Genomic DNA, 17501 nt, shown 5'->3' with positions numbered 1-17501 from the left:
CTCCCATGTCTCAAGGGTTTCTTTGTCTCCAGTGAAAACACTCTGATAAAGAGCATTTGGCCCTATCGAGGTTCTCTCAGATCAATGACTCAGACATTTTACATTCACATCTTTTTTTCCCAATCTGATTCCTGACTGAAGAACTCCTCATGTTTCAAAAATCTCTGTTAGTCCCTCAGGACATGACCTTGTAACTGTGCTATTAAATTTCACCCACTTTTTAAATGCTTTCACCTTTAGAATTACTTAATTCTGCCAATTTTAGAGGTTGTACTTGAGATATTAAATTTTTACTCCTCACAAGCCAAATTAATTCTGAGCAACAGCTGAAGACCAAGAGAAATCCTGGTTTTCCCTGACATCAGGTGTCAGGGACTCACACCTTTGGTAATGTCTCCATTGGACATCATTTCCTAACAGGCAGAAAAAACAGCTGTAATTCCTACTGTCCAGAAAACCAGAGAGGAGCTGAGAAGCCACAGCTCCAGTTGGGCACCAGTGAGTCACCCAGCAAATACAGGTATTTTCTCACAATTACAGCCCCTCCAGGCTCTAAGACACTGGTGACTCACCGGTAACAAATGAGGTTCCTACAATTTTTCAATTTTCCAAATGTCTACTGAAAGAAATCCCCCCAAACCCTGCAAAGGTGTCTTCCTCTGCCCAAACAGCTCTAAGAGACAAGATCCAAGTGCTATAATGTCCTCAAAGATCTTTGAAACACTCTAGACCTGAAACAACCAATGGCACAGGGAATTTCTGAGTTTTTCCTGAGATATGAAACACTCTCGATTGCTCTCAGGAGTTCAGCAACTTCCAAAAACATTCAGTTCGGGAGTGGTGGGTCTGCTGACATCTCTTGATGTGAAGAGCAATGAATGTTTATGACAGAGTCTGTTCTTAGAAAATACAAAATTCAAGCAAATTAACAAGCTTCCTTAGGCCTGGAACCAGGTCAGGCTTAAACACAACTGTTGGATAGATTAAAAGCTTCTGTTGGAAATGTTCTTAGAACCTTCCTTTTCCAACTAAGATGTAAATTTAGCTACTAGATTTTGTTGAATAATTGGGGATTTAGTTAAATTACTGTAACAACTGACAAAACCACAGACCCTCCTCATGCCAACAGGGACAACAATGCTCGTTAGGAGGGAACAGCTCTGAGCTTTGGGTATGGAATGCTCAGGAATGTTTGTCCACAAAAATTGGGAAAACTGGTAATTTCAGTCTGGAGTTGCGTTAATTCTGGACTAGGTTGGGTTTTAGGAGCAGAAAGCCAGAGTGCACTTCTCCAAGGACAGGCTCTGCTACCAGCAGAGTGAGAATCATCAAGCACATAACTTGGTCAGAATCTCCCAAAAGCTCTGAGGAGTTCAAGACAAAAAAAATAATAATCTAATTTTGTCATACAAATTAAAGCTTTACTAAAATACTATAAATTATTTGCAATATTGGATAGAGACTTCTGAGTATTTCTAACTGCTCAGAAGATCCTGGAAACCGGCGTCAAGGATAATCTTTGATCAAACCATATAGAGGAGAAATAAATTACTGATTTTATAGAAGAGTATTGGGAAGATCTACAGGCTGAACGTACAGATATTTTCAGTAGGTTAAAACTGCATATGCAGAAGTATTTTATGCAGAGAAAGTGGTGCTGGCAGAAAATGGGAACATCCAGAAGTGCATTGGAGTTCCAAACTGAGGCATTAAATTCCTTTCTAACAAGTCCCAATTCCATGGATATTTTTCCATTGGTGAGGATCCCTCTTCCAGAAAACAATTACAGGATTCTAGTCTGGATAGAAAAGCAAATTCCCTGTTTTATGCAGTGCAGCATGGGAGGGGTAGAGATTTATTGTTCAGTTCTTTACCATTTCCTTTTCAAAACCATTGAAATGTTGGTCAAATTCCAGCAATAATTTATAGAAACTTCCTTTTTTTTTGTAAACAGCACCAAGAAACACCAGCAAATTGATATTTCCTCCATATTCTGCTGATACAGGTTTTTTAATTGTTCTGAAAAGCACCAAAACCATTTAAGTTCTGTTTAAACCAGCGTTCCATTAGGTTACACAGAGGGTGTTTTCAACACATCAGATTAATTACTGGTGAGGAAAACAAACTGTCATATCATCACTGACCAGCATTCTCTCATCTGTTACTTTTCAATTTTGTTTATTTATCTTAAAATGTCACATTGTAGATTTTGGCCATTGATTTACACTCAGTTAATGTACCAGGATCCATCTTCCACCATGTCACAGAATCATAGATCTTTGCTTTTTGCTAAAACCCTTCACTAAAATTTCTTTAAATCATGCAAAAAAAATACACTCTTAACAGAAACTACACCACTGCATTGCTGCAAATACAAATATTTTGCACTTTTGGCAATTCCAGGTGAATAAATGTAAATATTCCATCACTTACTTTGGTAGAGTTTTCAAGTGGTTTTCTCTTAACTCCAAAATTCGCAATTTAACAAGTCTAGAAATAGGATAGAAAATAATGAGTTCATTCAGTGAATTAGTTCAGGCATCCATAAGAATGATTTAAAACTACTTTTTTCAATAAAGGAAGAGTCTGTTTCATGCACTACAGTCCAATGTCCTGTTCTTCTGGGGTACAAAATGCGTTCAGAACCAAATAATTTCATGTAAGGACAGACACACTCAGGCAGGATATGTCTATCCTTAGCGGAACTCTTCTGAAAAGCTTTGACAGAATTCACCTAATAGCACAATGGAGTTTGGAAGGACTGTTGTGTGTAGGTTCTAATTCATACCAACACTCAGCACATGTCCTACTTCTGCTAAAAATACTGTAAATTAAAAGGAGACCTGCAAGGGATTGTAGAATTCGCAGAAAATTTCAAAGGAACTTGTGAACTGAAGAGCAGTTGCTTTTTATCCTTCAGTAAACCTGGAAATACTTGAGAGAAATGAAATTTTACTCTGTTTACTTTGCTCAAGTCATTAATAAAATAGTTTAGAATTACTGTGAAAAGCTGATATATTCCAGCCAGGCTCAGCTCTGGGTCAGGGCCAGGCCTGTGCTGAAGCAGCACTTGATTCCCCCAGGCCTGAGCAGAACAACGTCACTTCCAACACAACTATGTCACCTCAGGATTAGCTTTAGAGCGCTGGGTTGGTGTTCCCACTTGAACCATAAAACATACAGGATGGATCACTATAAAACTGGTACTAGGTGAATTCTGTAACAATGCCAAATATTTTCTGTATTCATCTTTTGTCTTCTGAGCTCTGTGACCAGGTGGACAGTCCAGGGGCAGAAAGGTCAACCATCACCTTCATCATGTGGAATAAACTCCCCATTTCTGCCACAGTTGGGCAGGGTAGGGATGCATCAGCTCCTCCTGCCCCCTTTTATGGCAAATTGGGTCAGTTTTGAATTCCACCACCTCTGCTTTGTCCTTATCTAACATTTTTTGGCTCTGTTTCTGCTGCATTTATTTTTACCCTCATTCTCCAGCCCTTCTGCTCCACTGTCTTTTGAATCTTCTCTCTTGTTCTGGTTTCACATGTTGCCTTTCAGTCTTTTCTTTCTTCCCTTCTGACTCACAACCTTTATCTTTCAGCCCATTTTTCAATGGCAGAGCCCATATTGCTGTTTTCTGCCCTTGCCACAACTGAGTCACACATTTGATGAAGGACAGTCCCCTTCAAGTTCTATTTCTTCTCACTTTTTCCCTCAACTGCCAAACTGCATCACTTCATCACCACATTATTGCTGACACAACATTCCCTCTACAACAATCATTCATCAAAATTGTGCTGAAAAGCCAAAATCTCTGTTTTTTGTTTAGTTTTTCAAGAGAAGGCAGATTTAAACCAGACCCTTAGAGCCTAAGCCAGGTTCAAATGCACGATCACTGTGCTTTGATGACTCATCCTTACCTTCCAAAGTTAGCTGGAAGAAACTCCAAAAAGGCATCATTTAGATAGAGCTGGGTCAGATTTAGAAGTTGTGTGAAGCCATCTGGCAGCCTAAAAAACAGTGAAACCCTTAATGCTCACCTCAGCGTTGCCATGGAAATAAAACAATGTATATTTAGAAGGAGAAAGGTGACTTTCTCTCTCACCTTCTTTGTCTATCCAAATTCTCCAGAAGAACTTACTCATTACAGACATTTTTGCTCACTCTCATCTTCTCCACATTGCAATAACCACATTAAATAGCCTTTTCCTCCTTCCTAGGTGAGGGTTTAAGCCGAAGGTGTCTTTCCTTCTTTCTTTCCTTTCTTTCTTTTTCTTTCTTTTTCTTTTTCTTTCTTTCTTCCTTCCTTCCTCTTTCTTTCTTTTTCTTTCTTTCTCTATTTCTTTCTCTCTCTTTCTTCCTGTCTCTCTCTCTCTCCCTCTTTTTCTCTCATTCTTTCTCTCCCTCTCTCTCTCAATTTTTTTAAACCGAAGTAGTAAAATTTCATCCTTTCACCTCCTTCACTCCATTTCATAGTTCCTAGCTTTACAACCCAGATTTTTTGTTACTATTATTGCAACTTCTTGGAAGGGAAAAGTGTCACCAAAGCCCCAACCAAGAGGTTTTCAGTGGCCAAACACATGAAACCTCAGCCTCTGTGCTTTGCCAACTCTTTCTCTGCTAAGTGGAAAGACCCCACATTCATTAACAGAGGACTGGGATCTTCCAATAGATTCATCCCCTCTGCATTTGAAACAAAAAGAAAGTTAGATTAATCCTGCAAATGAACTTGACACAATTCCTTTAAATCTAAGCTTATTTTCTGCACCTACAGAATGCAAATCCAGCTGCTGATACTCACTTGGACACGGGGTTCACACTGGCTTCAATAATCGTTAAACATTTACAACACTTGATATTTTCTGGAAAATCTTGAATTCCTAAAAAAACATGGAAAGAATTACTATTTACACAAAAAACTGTCTATTTGTTTTGTTCATAAGTGAGTTCATTTGGTATTTTCAAATCAGACTTCAGCTCCAATAGGAAGGATACACACATTGAGTATTATAGTCTAAAAGTACTTAAGCCCTAAATAAACACACCAGAACAGAATCTATGCCTTATACTATGGCTATTATGCTAATGCTTGATTTATATAATCTTCTAGAGTTAAATAGTGACATCATCTGTACTGGTATTTGTGCCTTTCACTTCTTCCCAAACGGCTTCTCTTTGTCTCTTCCAAGAACACGCAGAATCCTGAGAGTCTCAGGGCCTCCACTGATGAAGAAATTTCCCAACATTTCCAGGAGTGCCAAAGCCTCATTTTTAAAACAAAGACACTTGAGTTCAGGCTTGCAAAGGTTTTTAGGCACATAAATGTGTAAATGCATAACGGGGGATGCACATCAGCAAATTAATCTATATAAATCCTGGGAATTTTTTACCCACAGCCCCATGTGCTTAAATCCTTCACACAAGAGCCCAGTGAGTTCTAAGCCACTTCGGGAAGTGGAGCAGTTCATAAGTGCACTGAAAAGTGGCCTCACACTCCTCTTTCCAATATTTTTTGGGCACAAGTCATGTGATGCTAAACCAAAGTCTGAATTTTAAAAGAAAAATAAACAAGGTAGATCTTTATGAAACCTTCTCCAAAGTGCCAGACCATAATCCAGACCCAGAGCACGAGGTTCTTAACCATTAGGAATTAAAACTTCATTATTGTTCATATTCACCACAGTTCCTTAAGATACTTTGGGTGTCTCACCATTTTTACTGATATCAAGCTCTCTGAGGTTCACGAGGCTGGCGATGGTGGTGGGGAGGCTGGACAGGTCATTGTCAGGGATGCTCAGCTTCCGTAAAGCCTGACAGTTGAACAGTTGCTGCAACAACAACAACAAAAAAAAGACAATTTACAGAGTTTCAGGGAAAACAAACAGTTTGGGATCATTGTTTATACACAGAATGGTCCTGGGCAGGACCAGGAGTTGGACTCAATGACCTTTGTGGGTCTCTTCCAACTCTGAATCTGTGAAATACCACAAAACTCCACTTGTTCCAGAAGAATTCAATCCTCAAAACATATTTTTTCAAGAACACATTCTTACAGTTGATAGGAATAACCCAAATTAGCAGTGGCAATGGTCAAGAAGAGCCTTCTGTCCAAAACTGCATAGTCATTGCAACCAATGTTTTGTAAGTATTTATATTATTACATCATATATAATAATTATATATTATTGATCTGTTTTACATGTTTCATATCAATTGAAAAAATTTTGTGCCTTATGGTAAAAAATATTTAATTTTATTACATATTTTTAATTACCTATTTTAATTATATTTTGACTGCATGCAGATTAAATTAATTATCTTCAAGGTATAAAAATGCTCTGGCATTAACACAATGATATGTTCTTTCTATTCCCCCTCAAAATTCAGGGCTTGATTCTTACTTTTCATTCAAATTCTTATTTTATAAAAGCAAGTCCCCAGTTTTCACCAGAAAATTCAATGGGTTCTGGAAAACAACTGCTCTTTGCAAGCATCTCACAAGGGTCCTTCCAGTATCAGTGCAGTTCTCACCAGATTTAGCCTTTCTCATAGACTTATCTGTGAGAATAAAGTCCATAAACTCACCCACAGCCTATCTGGGAATGCAAAATAATTTGATTTCCAAGATGGAAAGCTCAGCCAAGAATCCAGGGAAGGGAAAACTAACATCAAAAGGGCTTGAAAATGGCCACTTGTTGCTTCACTTCAAGTAAATTTTAGAACAATTTGAAATATTTCTGAGGTAACTTTCTATGATAATCCTTTAGAAAAATTCTGCTTTTCCTTCAAAATGACCAATTCACAGAAAACGGGAGGGAATCATGTGAATAATGAATACTCAGGATGAGAAGCACAACTCAAGAGGGACAGGAGAACCCATCCCATGCAGGCACTTTCCACCTCATCCACAGGAAATCTCTCTCTGGAGAACAAGGAATTCCTTTCCAAGAGCCCCTGCTTTTCCTTTTGTAAGGAAGCACATCATTTGGGATGAGTCTGGAAAGTACCATAAGTAAGAGGTTCTGGAGGTGGCCCTTGTTCTACACAAGAGCAGCTCCAGACCCTGGGGATGTTCAGCAGGAGAAACCTGCAGGATTTTGATACAAATACAAACCAGGCCAAGGTTTGGGCAGAAAATTTAATGAGTTAAACTCCACAAATGAAATACTGTATGGAAAATGAAATGCCCAGTGCACATTCCCAGCCATTCCCAGGAGAATTCTTATTTTAGAAGCTGAGGAAGGTTTGGAACTCAGAGTTCTGACACTGTCTGGACATATCCAAGGCTTTGGAACTGCTGAAGGAAGAGGACTAATAAAAAATATTCCCTCTGGAGTGATCTGAATGATGTACTGTTGTATCAGAAGGAATATAAGGGTGGAGATGCAGAAACGTAGGCCCAAAATTGCCCACTTTTTTTCCCCCACTGGATGTTCCAAAGGTGTTTTTCTGAGTTTCTGGAGCTTCCTGGCCTAGTCATCCTGATTTGGTTGGAATCATCACTCTGGATATCCATATATGACGTAAATTCCTTTCAGAGTAAAACCCAAGAGGTGCTCATTGAGATTTAATTATAACAATGGACTTTTATTCTGAATATCTCAAGTCAGAAAGGCTTTGGCTGCTCCAAAGGTTCCTGGGGAGAATTTTCATCCCACTCCTGTTTTTCTGGATGCTGATTTCCAGTCACTCCACCTTCATCAAGATCAATATTCTTTTTTATTAGTCATCCATTCATTTGACTCACCCAAATAAGGGACATTTGTGCAGCAGCAGCTCATGATGATGAATTCAAAGGCAAAGAAAATAAAGACTTGGCAAGATTTAGGGGAAAATAGGGTAAGAATTAGATAACAATCCTGCAAATCCTTCAAAGAAAAAAGAAATATAAAAATTACAAACTAAAACCTAATTTCTAATGAAGTAACAGAAAAATCATAATTATGATACATCAAATGTAAGGTAAAACTGAAAATAAAAGCAGGCAGAATGAGTTGAATGCATCAGCTTAATGCAAAATAATTTATTGAGTTCTAGAGTATCACGTAGCAGTGAAAGCAATTAGGGTAGATCAGGACTTAACAGATCTTTTAGCAGTGCTTCTATAATTCTTACAATTTTTATAATTTTATCATTATATTTTTAAACATGATCAAGTTCAAGATGATAAGGATTTTCAAAAAAATGTTGTAATATCAGAGGCACAAAACATTTGGCAAAGAATGGAAAATTGACAAAAATATCCTGTGGAAGAAGTTATTTGAAATCCTATTTACAGAGGGGCTAAAGTTCTGCCTGTGGTAGAACGCAACATGTAATACAAAGTTAATGGTCAGTAATACAGTGCCATTTTTAGGGAAAAAATGCCATTTTCTCCCATAGAATATTAATTAAATAGTGGAAAAAAGGTTCAGAGCCATGGGGCAAAAATATCTGAAGCAGCAAATTTGATAAGGGAATTATTTGGGCTGTTTAATTCACAGTAATGATTAATAAAGGCTTAAGACAAAAATGATGACTGGTAAGAAAATAAATTAACTCTTATTAATCTTCTCTTACACACAGCCAAGACTGTGATAAATGCTGTGTTTACAATAAATTAAAACTAAAAACTATCACCTTCCTAATTTTTGCCTCCTTCCCTTTGACCCCCAGTTTTCCCATATGGAATCATGGCACTATTCTATGCCCTGCTCTATTTGTCTTCCATCAGCCACTGCAGCTCAGTCTGAAAACCACTTTGATACTACCAACCCAAAATATATATACCAAATTATAAAGATCCAGCCCAAAAATACCCAAAATCTCTACCTAAATTAGACATTTCCAATATTCTTCTGTAGCACAATGAAACCATGACATAAAAGAGAGCTGGATCTCAGGGATCCATCAGCAGCAAATGGTCTCCACCAAGACCCCTTTCGTGTTTATGGGAACAGAAAAAACTCCTGGTTCTCTGTTTTCTTCTCTGGGAGGGATCAGGCAGCTCTTCACAGCCATTTTTCCCATGAACTAAAGCTCCTGGAGCTGCCCTGCCTTCCCATCTGTGCAGAACTAGGGATGGAGTCAATGACCTCAAGCAATGACCCGTCACATCCCAGTAAAGCAACTTCATGGAATAGGAAAAGCATGTTTTCTACATTCGGAAATAGAATTTCTAGGAAGTCTCTGCGCAGCCTAACTGAGAAATGTGCTGTGAGATGATGAAGAGTGGATTACAGGGGACAGTGTTTAATTAAAGACTTGTGAGCATCTTTCATTATTGTGGAGAGAAATTCAATTAAGGGCTGGCTTACATCCCTTCATGCTTCATTATGTAGCCAGCACCTGCCATTAATTGGTTTTTCCACCACCTTGCTCTCTTTTGTTTCCACAACACTTAAGTTACAGTAACTTTTAATTCCTCCTAGTAAATATTAATCAGCAGAAGAACAGATTGAAAGATTCCATAAGAGGAGTTTTACTCAGGAAGGATAACTTAGGTGATCGCATTGCAGTTGTGAAACTCCTACTCAGCTGGCACTTCCCAACAAAAATCACAGAATATTCTGAGTTGGAAGAGTCCCACTGATATCCCAGAAGGATAAAGGGCTCATCCTGACAGAGACCTTGCTTTGAAAAGCAGGGACAAAGAGGATCCAAATGTAGTGGCTCCTGATCAAGGTACCAAATGCCACAGGAATTACTTGTGCAGAACTATTTCTTTTGGACAGTTGTTCATTTCCCAGTTTAAGGCTCCACTGTCTGAGTTCCTCTGCTGGGAAGGAGTCATCGGTGCTCCTGCTCTGCCCCATCCAGCATGGAGTGTAAGGATGAGGGTTTGGCTGCTTGGGCTGTTCGAGAAGGCAGGAGAAACTGCGAAGTTGCCCTTGAACTCCCAGAGCCACCAGCCCCTCTTCCTCTCCCAAGGAAGTTGTAACTACAATGGGGTCTCCCCTCAGTCTCCTCCAGACTAAAAGAGCCATCCCTGTCCAACACACATTTTAGGACTCAACGTTGTCTTCCAGCAGAACATGGATTACCTTGGGTAGCTCTTCAATTTGGTTGGCATCAAGGTAAAGCTCCTCCAAGGTCCTCTCAAAATTAAAAACCTCCTTTGGCACCTGCTGCAGGCCACAGTGAGAGTAATCCAACACGGACACGATCTCTTCCTCCCCTCGGAAACACCGGCATGGCACCAGGCGGCCGATGATCTTCCTTTTGGTTGTCATCTCCAAGCAGCATACTGAAGAAAAAGGGGAGAAAACACAGGTTACTGAAACCAACAGCATTTTGGGGACTCTTATTTAGATTTATCATCAAGATTGCAGTCCATGAATACAGTTTTCCTGAGGGATTTCTGTAGTCTGCATTCTGCAGCTCTTGTTTTACCTTTCTCCAGAACATGGAGAAGTGTGATTTGCCAGTGGAACCACAAAACACAACTTCAACCCAGCAGCTTTTCCCTACACCAGGACAGAAGGAAACACTCCAAGCCCAGCCACAACCATTGCTTGGTTTAACAGTGAAAATAACTGTGTGGAGGCACAAGTACAAGCACGTTCATCAAAGCACAGAGGGACGTGTCAGTCCCTGGATCATGAGTCACGATGGTGAATCAGGCAGAGGTTCTGATTCTCCCTGAGAAATTAGTGTTAATATCAGGTTCCTCTGACACCAGCAGAGTTCCTCAGCTTCCCACAGCCACTGCTGAGGCATTTCCACTGAGTCCTCAACCAGAGGAATAAAGAACACCAATTTCCCTGCTTACAGAGCCAGAGCAAACACATCCCCAGAGCAGGTGTTTGGGTCACCTGCCATTCCTGCTCCTCTTGTACCACCTGCTGAAAACTCACAGAAAGGACCTTTTCTACAGTAAAATAGACATCTGGGAAGTTTCCCCATTCCCAAACTTCTTCCATCCTCGATGCCAAGCGCTGCAGACCGTCCCTCAGTTTGTGTGAGCACCTCTAACTCCTTCGAGTGAGTTTACAAAACTGGGTCTTATTACTTGTCACTGGAACAAAACACTTTAACTCACCACTGCAGAATGGAGAGAGCAGTCAATAAGTAGATTTTATAATGTCAGGCAGTCCCTAAATCTGGAATAGATATTGACATATTGAGAAGTTATTTTAACATTATAGATAAATCAGGCTGTCCTGGAACATGTTATTACAAAGGCAAGAAGAGCTAAACAGTTAACTCCCATTTTCTAAACTACTTACAAGGCTTTGAGTTACATTTAGGGAAAAAATGCACTAAATTAGTCCAAGTAAAGCAAAATAAGGCTCGCCATTCCCTCAACACCAATCTGTCCCTAATGATACCTGCACTGCACCTTTAGCTCCAGAAATCTTCCCAAATCGTTCAGTTGAGTGCACAAGACCAAAACAGATGAAAACTGACAGAGCATTGGTCCTACAACACGTAATTCCCAAGCAGAGTCACCTCTGGAGCTGCCCAACCTCTTGGGATTCACATCCAGGAAGCAACATAATTCAAACCCTGACAAAGTAAAAATAAACGCCCTTGGAATAGCAAATTATTTGTAGTTTTTCAAGCCATTGGAAGATAATGAACAACTGAACAGTGACATGGACTTCAAAAACTCCTTGGCAAACCCTTCTTCCCACAGGAATTACAGAGCACTTTGCTGGGCTTTATTCTCCTCTGCTGTGGGCACAGGCATCAAACATACCATTTTAATAAAACCCCACAACAAAACCAGGATAAAAGACCAGCCAGAAAGTTTACAAATAGCCAAGTGATAGAACCACACTAAAAATAGCAATTACAGTAGCCAAACCAATTTTTAAAGGTTTTTTCTTTTACTTATGCAAACAAAAGCATTTCCATTATTGCAGTTCATAAAAATAACTGTAATTTCTTCTTCAACAGAAAGTTGTTTTAAAAGCTAGAGGGAAAAAAAGCGGATAAACAGAAGTGAGTTAATTACTCTGCCTTCCTCAAAAGCTTTGGTAAGGCCTGACTGTCATGATAAAATAGGTTTGTGGATTAATTGGATTATCTATTGGAAATGTCCTCTTCATGGGACACAAACTAACCCAATCCCAGATGCGAGTTGGAGAGATGAACAAGTTGGATTTAAGAAGAGATTAATACTTGAATAGCAAAGGAACTTGAACCTGAATTGTGGTGCATTGCTAAGATCCTGTGAGAAATAAGTGTGAGGTGACTCCCCTGCAGAAACTGCTCCTGAGGGACTATTTGCTGCAGGAATGGCTACAGGAAAGGCTGAACTTTAATACATTTTGATAAGAAGTGGGTTTGCACATGTCTGTAATCTGCTCCATTATTTACCCTTGGTAAACAAAAAGAAAACACACAGAAATGCTGAAAAATCTATTAAAAAATCCCCTGGGAATTCTGTTGTTCTCTGCACCACAGCAGAATGGAAGGGCCTGTGTTTGAAAGGAGTAACATTTCATGTCCTGTGGACTTGTGGTAATTAAACCTTTTATTAATTTCAGCATTATTAATTCTTATCCTGGACTAATTCCAGCTTTAGTAATTACACTTTTCTTACCTACATTTTGTTCTATCCTAATTTTCAAGGCCTTTCTTTCCTGAGGAAAGAGGATCAGCCCAACAGAGTCAGCAAAGAGCCATCCCCCAACTGCAGGAGCTGAGTCACATCAATGCTTCATCAGATTCCTTAATTCCTGCAAGGCTTCCCACCTCCTCATGGAAACACCAGTGCTCAGTGCTTTTCCCCATTTAAACCAGTGAAAGAACTGTAATTCTCCCTGGTGGGGATTAGAGGTCATTGCTCAACACGTCACACACGACGCACTGAGATTATTCACTCCAAGAGAGCTCAAAAATCACATTATTTCTTGAATGAGATAAAGAAACTATGAAAGAAGCACAAATATAACCTGCAACTTATCAGCTTCAAGCGAGCATCTCATTATCAGCATCTGCAGTTTGTTCTCTTCTAAAGAAAATCCTTAATCTAAGCAAAACAGGAGTTCTATGTAAATTAATTACAACAAAATATCATCCCTTCTGAATTAATGGACCTTTTGTGAGGCAAAAACACTAATCCCTGTTTATAAGGAAGCACAAGAGAAGACATTCCTTCCCTGCTGGAAAGACAGAGGCAGAGAAAACTGCTGCATGTTCACAAAACTGATTTAAAGATGGGATGAAACAGCTTGACAAACTCCAAACCTCCAAGGATCTTGGAAGAACAGAAAAGCAGCAGGTTTTTTTCAAACACAAGATAGAAGAATTTCTTTTTTCATCTCAGAAGTTTTTTCCTCTGCAATGGGTCTACACATGATGAGATGTACCCAGAAGGCAGGTCAGATGGGATATTGGGAAGGAATTCTTGGCTCTGAGGGTGGGGAGGCCCTGGCACAGGTTGCCCAGAGAAGCTGTGGCTGCCCCATCCCTGGAAGTGTCCAAGGCCAGATTGGATGGGGCTTGGAGCAACCTGGTCTGGTGGAAGTTGTCCTTGCCCATGGCATGGAGTGGGACTGGATGGGCTTTAAGGCCCCTCCCAACCCAAATCAGCTTGGAATTCCATGACATTCTTCTAAAGAGTCAGGAGATATCTGAAAAAAAGAGGCAGTTAAAATGCTACTGCAAAAAACCCCAGAATTTGCCTGTATATAATTGGTAGGATAAATCAATTTTTAATTTTCTGTTTTTCAGGAAAAATTAATTATGGATTTAATTTTTCTACCAAACAAGTTTTCCATGTAACACTTCATTTAAGTGTTCTCATCTCAGGGAGCTCTTGGCTCCCTGTTGCACTGAATAACCTGAATGAAAATTCAAAGAGGACAAAACCCAACAGCTATTGGGGGACCAGCCTGTGCTATGTGACTGGGTATCAAACATAAAATCCCTCACACTCTTGAAAATCCCTTCAGAAAACTTCAGGAAATCACCGTTTCAGTGATCTGGTAGTGCTAGAAAGTTACTCAGAAATCCTGAGAAATTAAAGAATTGAGAATTACTGAGAAAATAAAGAACTTGGAAGTGAGAATGGGAGCATTGCAAGGCTGAACTGAGCAATAATGGCAACATTTGCCAGAGGGTTCAGAAAATATTAATTATATTCAAAGCAGCAGAGAAGTCGCTTCAGTGACTCCTTTGTGCTACTTCACAGATAAGTGATGATTTTTCTGTTCCTTCTTTCTTTCTCTTATTATCAGCACAATCAACAAAATCAATATGCAAGTATGTTGGCTCTTTTCAGCGAGTTACACAATCCAGCTTGGAAATCACAAACATATCAATCACTGAACTGATACCACTTTCCATCATCTCATTATGGTTCTCCTAGAGGTGTTTTACCACTCAAGAAGAGATGGAAGTACAGAGCAGCTTCTTTAGAGCCAGAGCACCCCCAAAAACCCATCCCACTCGGAGTCTCTAAAGTGGAGACCCTCAGCTGATCCCAGCCAAGGCCACTCATCCCTGACAACTCCCAGTGGATCTGGCACTCCCAGAGCTCAGAGCCAGATTGGACATGGACACAGCATCAGTTACTGACATGAGAGGAGGCTGAAACCCAAACTCCTGAACTCTTTCTTTTCCTGGTATCACAGAACCAGGGAATGGTTTGGGTTGGAAGAGACCTTAAGGCTTATCCACTTCCATTCCCTGCCATGGGCAGGGACACCTTCCACTAGACCAGGTTGCTCCAAGCCCTGTCCAACCTGGCCTTGGACACTTCTAGGGATGGGGCAGCCACAGCTTCTCTGGGCAACCTGTGCCAGGGCCTCACCACCCTCAGAGCCAAGAATTCCTTCCCAATATCCCATCTAAACCTGCCCTCTGGCAGTGGGAAGCCATTCCCCCTTGTCCTGTCCCTCCAGGCTCTTATCCAAAGTCCCTCTCCAGCTCTCTTGGAGCCCCTTTAGGCACTGGAAGGGGCTCTAAGGTGTCCTGGAGCCTTCTTTTCTCCAGGTGAACACCCCCAGCTCTCCCAGCCTGTCTCCAGAGCAGAGGGGCTCCAGCCCTTGGAGCATCTCCATGGCCCCTTTGGACTTGCTCCAGCAGCTCCATGTCCTTCCCATTCTGGGGACCCCAGAGCTGGAGGCAGCACTGCAGGTGGGGTGTCACCTGAGCTGGTAGAGGGGCAGAAAGCAGGACTGCAATCTCTGCTGCATCAGTGCACCTTCCCACCCAGATATCTTTCTGGGAAAAAAAGAAAATCTTGAAGGAAGAGAGCTGATGCTTTTCAGACAAAGAATAAGCAGATTACATGTCATCAGAACTCCTTTTTGAATGGGAAAATGGTGAGAAAATGCAAACTAGCAGCGAGGACTGATGTAAGAGTTATATAAGCACAGCTCTCCTGTCACAAGGACAGTGTTATGGCTACAGACAAAAGTCTTGGCTAGAATAAAGAATACAAAGTAGAGATGTTAAAGTTACACAACTGACTGAGCAAAGAAACAAGTTAGTACAAACTCAGTTTCATACAAAACAGCCCAAAGATGGTGCCCACAAAGGTGTAGATCATAGAAGGGAGAGTAGCACATTTAAAAACTAAAAGCTGGATGAAGAGGTAGAAGAGATGGAGAAAGATTCCTTCTGCTCAGATCTGCAGAGAGAATATTCCTCCGTTTTTTTAAATCCCTAAATTATTAATAGGGTTGTGTTGCTAATTGAAATGTGGAGCTGGAAATTAAGATGACTCTGAGAGCTTTGAAGTTCCCTCATTATTTCAGTGACCCAGACTGGAAATGGACACTATGTAAATCATCTAAGCAGCACACATAATTAATTAAAAGGGAAGAAAGGAAACAAAAGTGGATGTCTGGCCAGTGCCAGGAGAGTATCAGTGAGGAAAAGACTTTGGGCTGAAGGAAATGTAAGGGTTGTTTCATGTTTCTTTCTTTAATTCCAACTTTCCTCCATTTCTCAGCTTTGCTCCCTTTCATATGTGTAGTCTCTGTTATCAACTCTCTTTTGCAAAGAAAATATAACACAAATTCTGGCCTTTTGGAACAAACTGGGAAACTCCCAGTGCCTTCCTTAGGGCAGATGAGATTCTGTGATTCTCCACTGGAAATCACTATATATTTTATTTAATTTATACTTTTCCATACCCTGCTTAGAAGAAAGGATATTCGCCCAAAACTCCCCCCTGGAGCCAGGTGAGGGAATCAGGCAGGTCACCGTCATGTTCCAAAATCAGGAATTTAGATATTCCACATGCATAAGCCATTTGTGATAGTTTTCATTAATCTTCCTGAAAAGATTAAGAAACTCTGGTTCTGAAGTCACAATAACAGAATCATTAGGAAGCTTCCAAAGGGGAATTGGGTTTATCAAAAAGAGGGGGGTGAAATATTCTCTGAATTGTTTTCTTGCACAGATAACCAGCATATCTCACCCAGAAATGCTATTTAATGCAGGATAATTGAATTCCCTTCATTATATTCCCATTACAATAGTCTGCATTCAGGTTCATCTTCAGATTTTGCTAATCCTAAAATAAAATAACCAAGCATGAATAATCAGATTCAGCTTTACCTTTTGTCTCCCAAAAATATTAATGCTGGAAAGTTTCACTCTCTTTGCTACAAGTACCTTGAGATTTGGGACTTTTACAAAAAGTAAAATTCAAGACAGAAATATTTCTACAAAGTATCAGTTCTTACCAGAATTACCAAACCTTACACCCCTCTTTGTGATATAACACCAAATCTTTATCTTTTCTGATAAGATATTCATTAATTCCAAGCTTTACTATTGGCCTTGCCTTGAAATTTCTAGACAGAAATTTTCTGACTAAATGACTTTTAGACAATCTTAATCATAGATGATGATAATATGAAGAACAAAGACATTTTAATGACAGCAAAAATAGTTGCTAGGATTGGTTTTATTATTAAAAACCTGTATCCTGTTCTCCCTAAAGACAGTTTTTGCATAACCTCAAGGAAAACCCCAATTTTGTTCAGATTTTTAATAGAACCGACAGAGTTTCAGTAATTTGTTGCATATTAGTGGCACATGTTGAAAATTAATAATTATGCTCTTAATTGCTAGAAATTACAACCAGTTTGACAGCTCACCCTGCAGACATTTAAGCAGGAGAGAATCCCAATAAATGTGAGAAATTTCTTTGGAAAGGGTGCTGTCTGGAAAGCAGAGAATTTACATTTCAACTTGGATCTTTGATGTGTTTCAGCTTTGATTTGAAGTAATCCTTTAGTTTAAAAGATTAGCTGGTATGAAATGTAGACTGAAATATACTTTATTTCTTGTTTTATGGTGCAATGGCTGGAACCGCTCTGCAAAGGAACAGCAGAAAAAACTTTTACCTGCTAAATGCATCAACTAAACAAATTGGTATTTAAATAGGAGCAATATAACTTTCGTGAAGTCTGGGTTTCTTCCTCAGAGAGGGCCAGGATCCTACAGAACACCCAATTACTTTTCAGCACTTTACATCCCAATCCATCTGCATTATTCCTGACATATTAATCAGCTTAGCAGAAGCTTATTGCAGGAAAACTGGGGTTATTGTG

General features: G+C 39.9%; 1 protein-coding gene across 6 annotated transcripts in view; it reads right to left on the bottom strand.

Annotated features, from left to right (window-relative positions):
• LRRC7 (leucine rich repeat containing 7) overlaps window positions 1–17501 on the bottom strand; it is a 118629-nt gene that overhangs the window by 52543 nt on the left and 48585 nt on the right. For all 6 annotated transcript variants that reach the window (XR_003536036.1, XM_027694322.1, XM_027694317.1 and 3 more), the window contains exons 2-6: window positions 10023–10225; window positions 5711–5828; window positions 4802–4880; window positions 3921–4010; window positions 2434–2490 (exon numbers count right to left, since the gene is read on the bottom strand). Coding sequence is in view for 5 of the 6 variants with exons in the window: in XM_027694322.1 (XP_027550123.1) it covers window positions 2434–2490; window positions 3921–4010; window positions 4802–4880; window positions 5711–5828; window positions 10023–10225 (547 nt within the window). In the remaining variant the exon portion in view is untranslated. The remainder of the gene's footprint in view (window positions 1–2433; window positions 2491–3920; window positions 4011–4801; window positions 4881–5710; window positions 5829–10022; window positions 10226–17501) is intronic.

This window comes from Neopelma chrysocephalum, unplaced genomic scaffold (assembly GCF_003984885.1).
Source record: "Neopelma chrysocephalum unplaced genomic scaffold, ASM398488v2 Primary Assembly neopelma1_97, whole genome shotgun sequence".
Lineage (NCBI taxonomy): Eukaryota > Metazoa > Chordata > Aves > Passeriformes > Pipridae > Neopelma > Neopelma chrysocephalum.
This window is presented reverse-complemented; position numbering and strand designations above follow the sequence as displayed.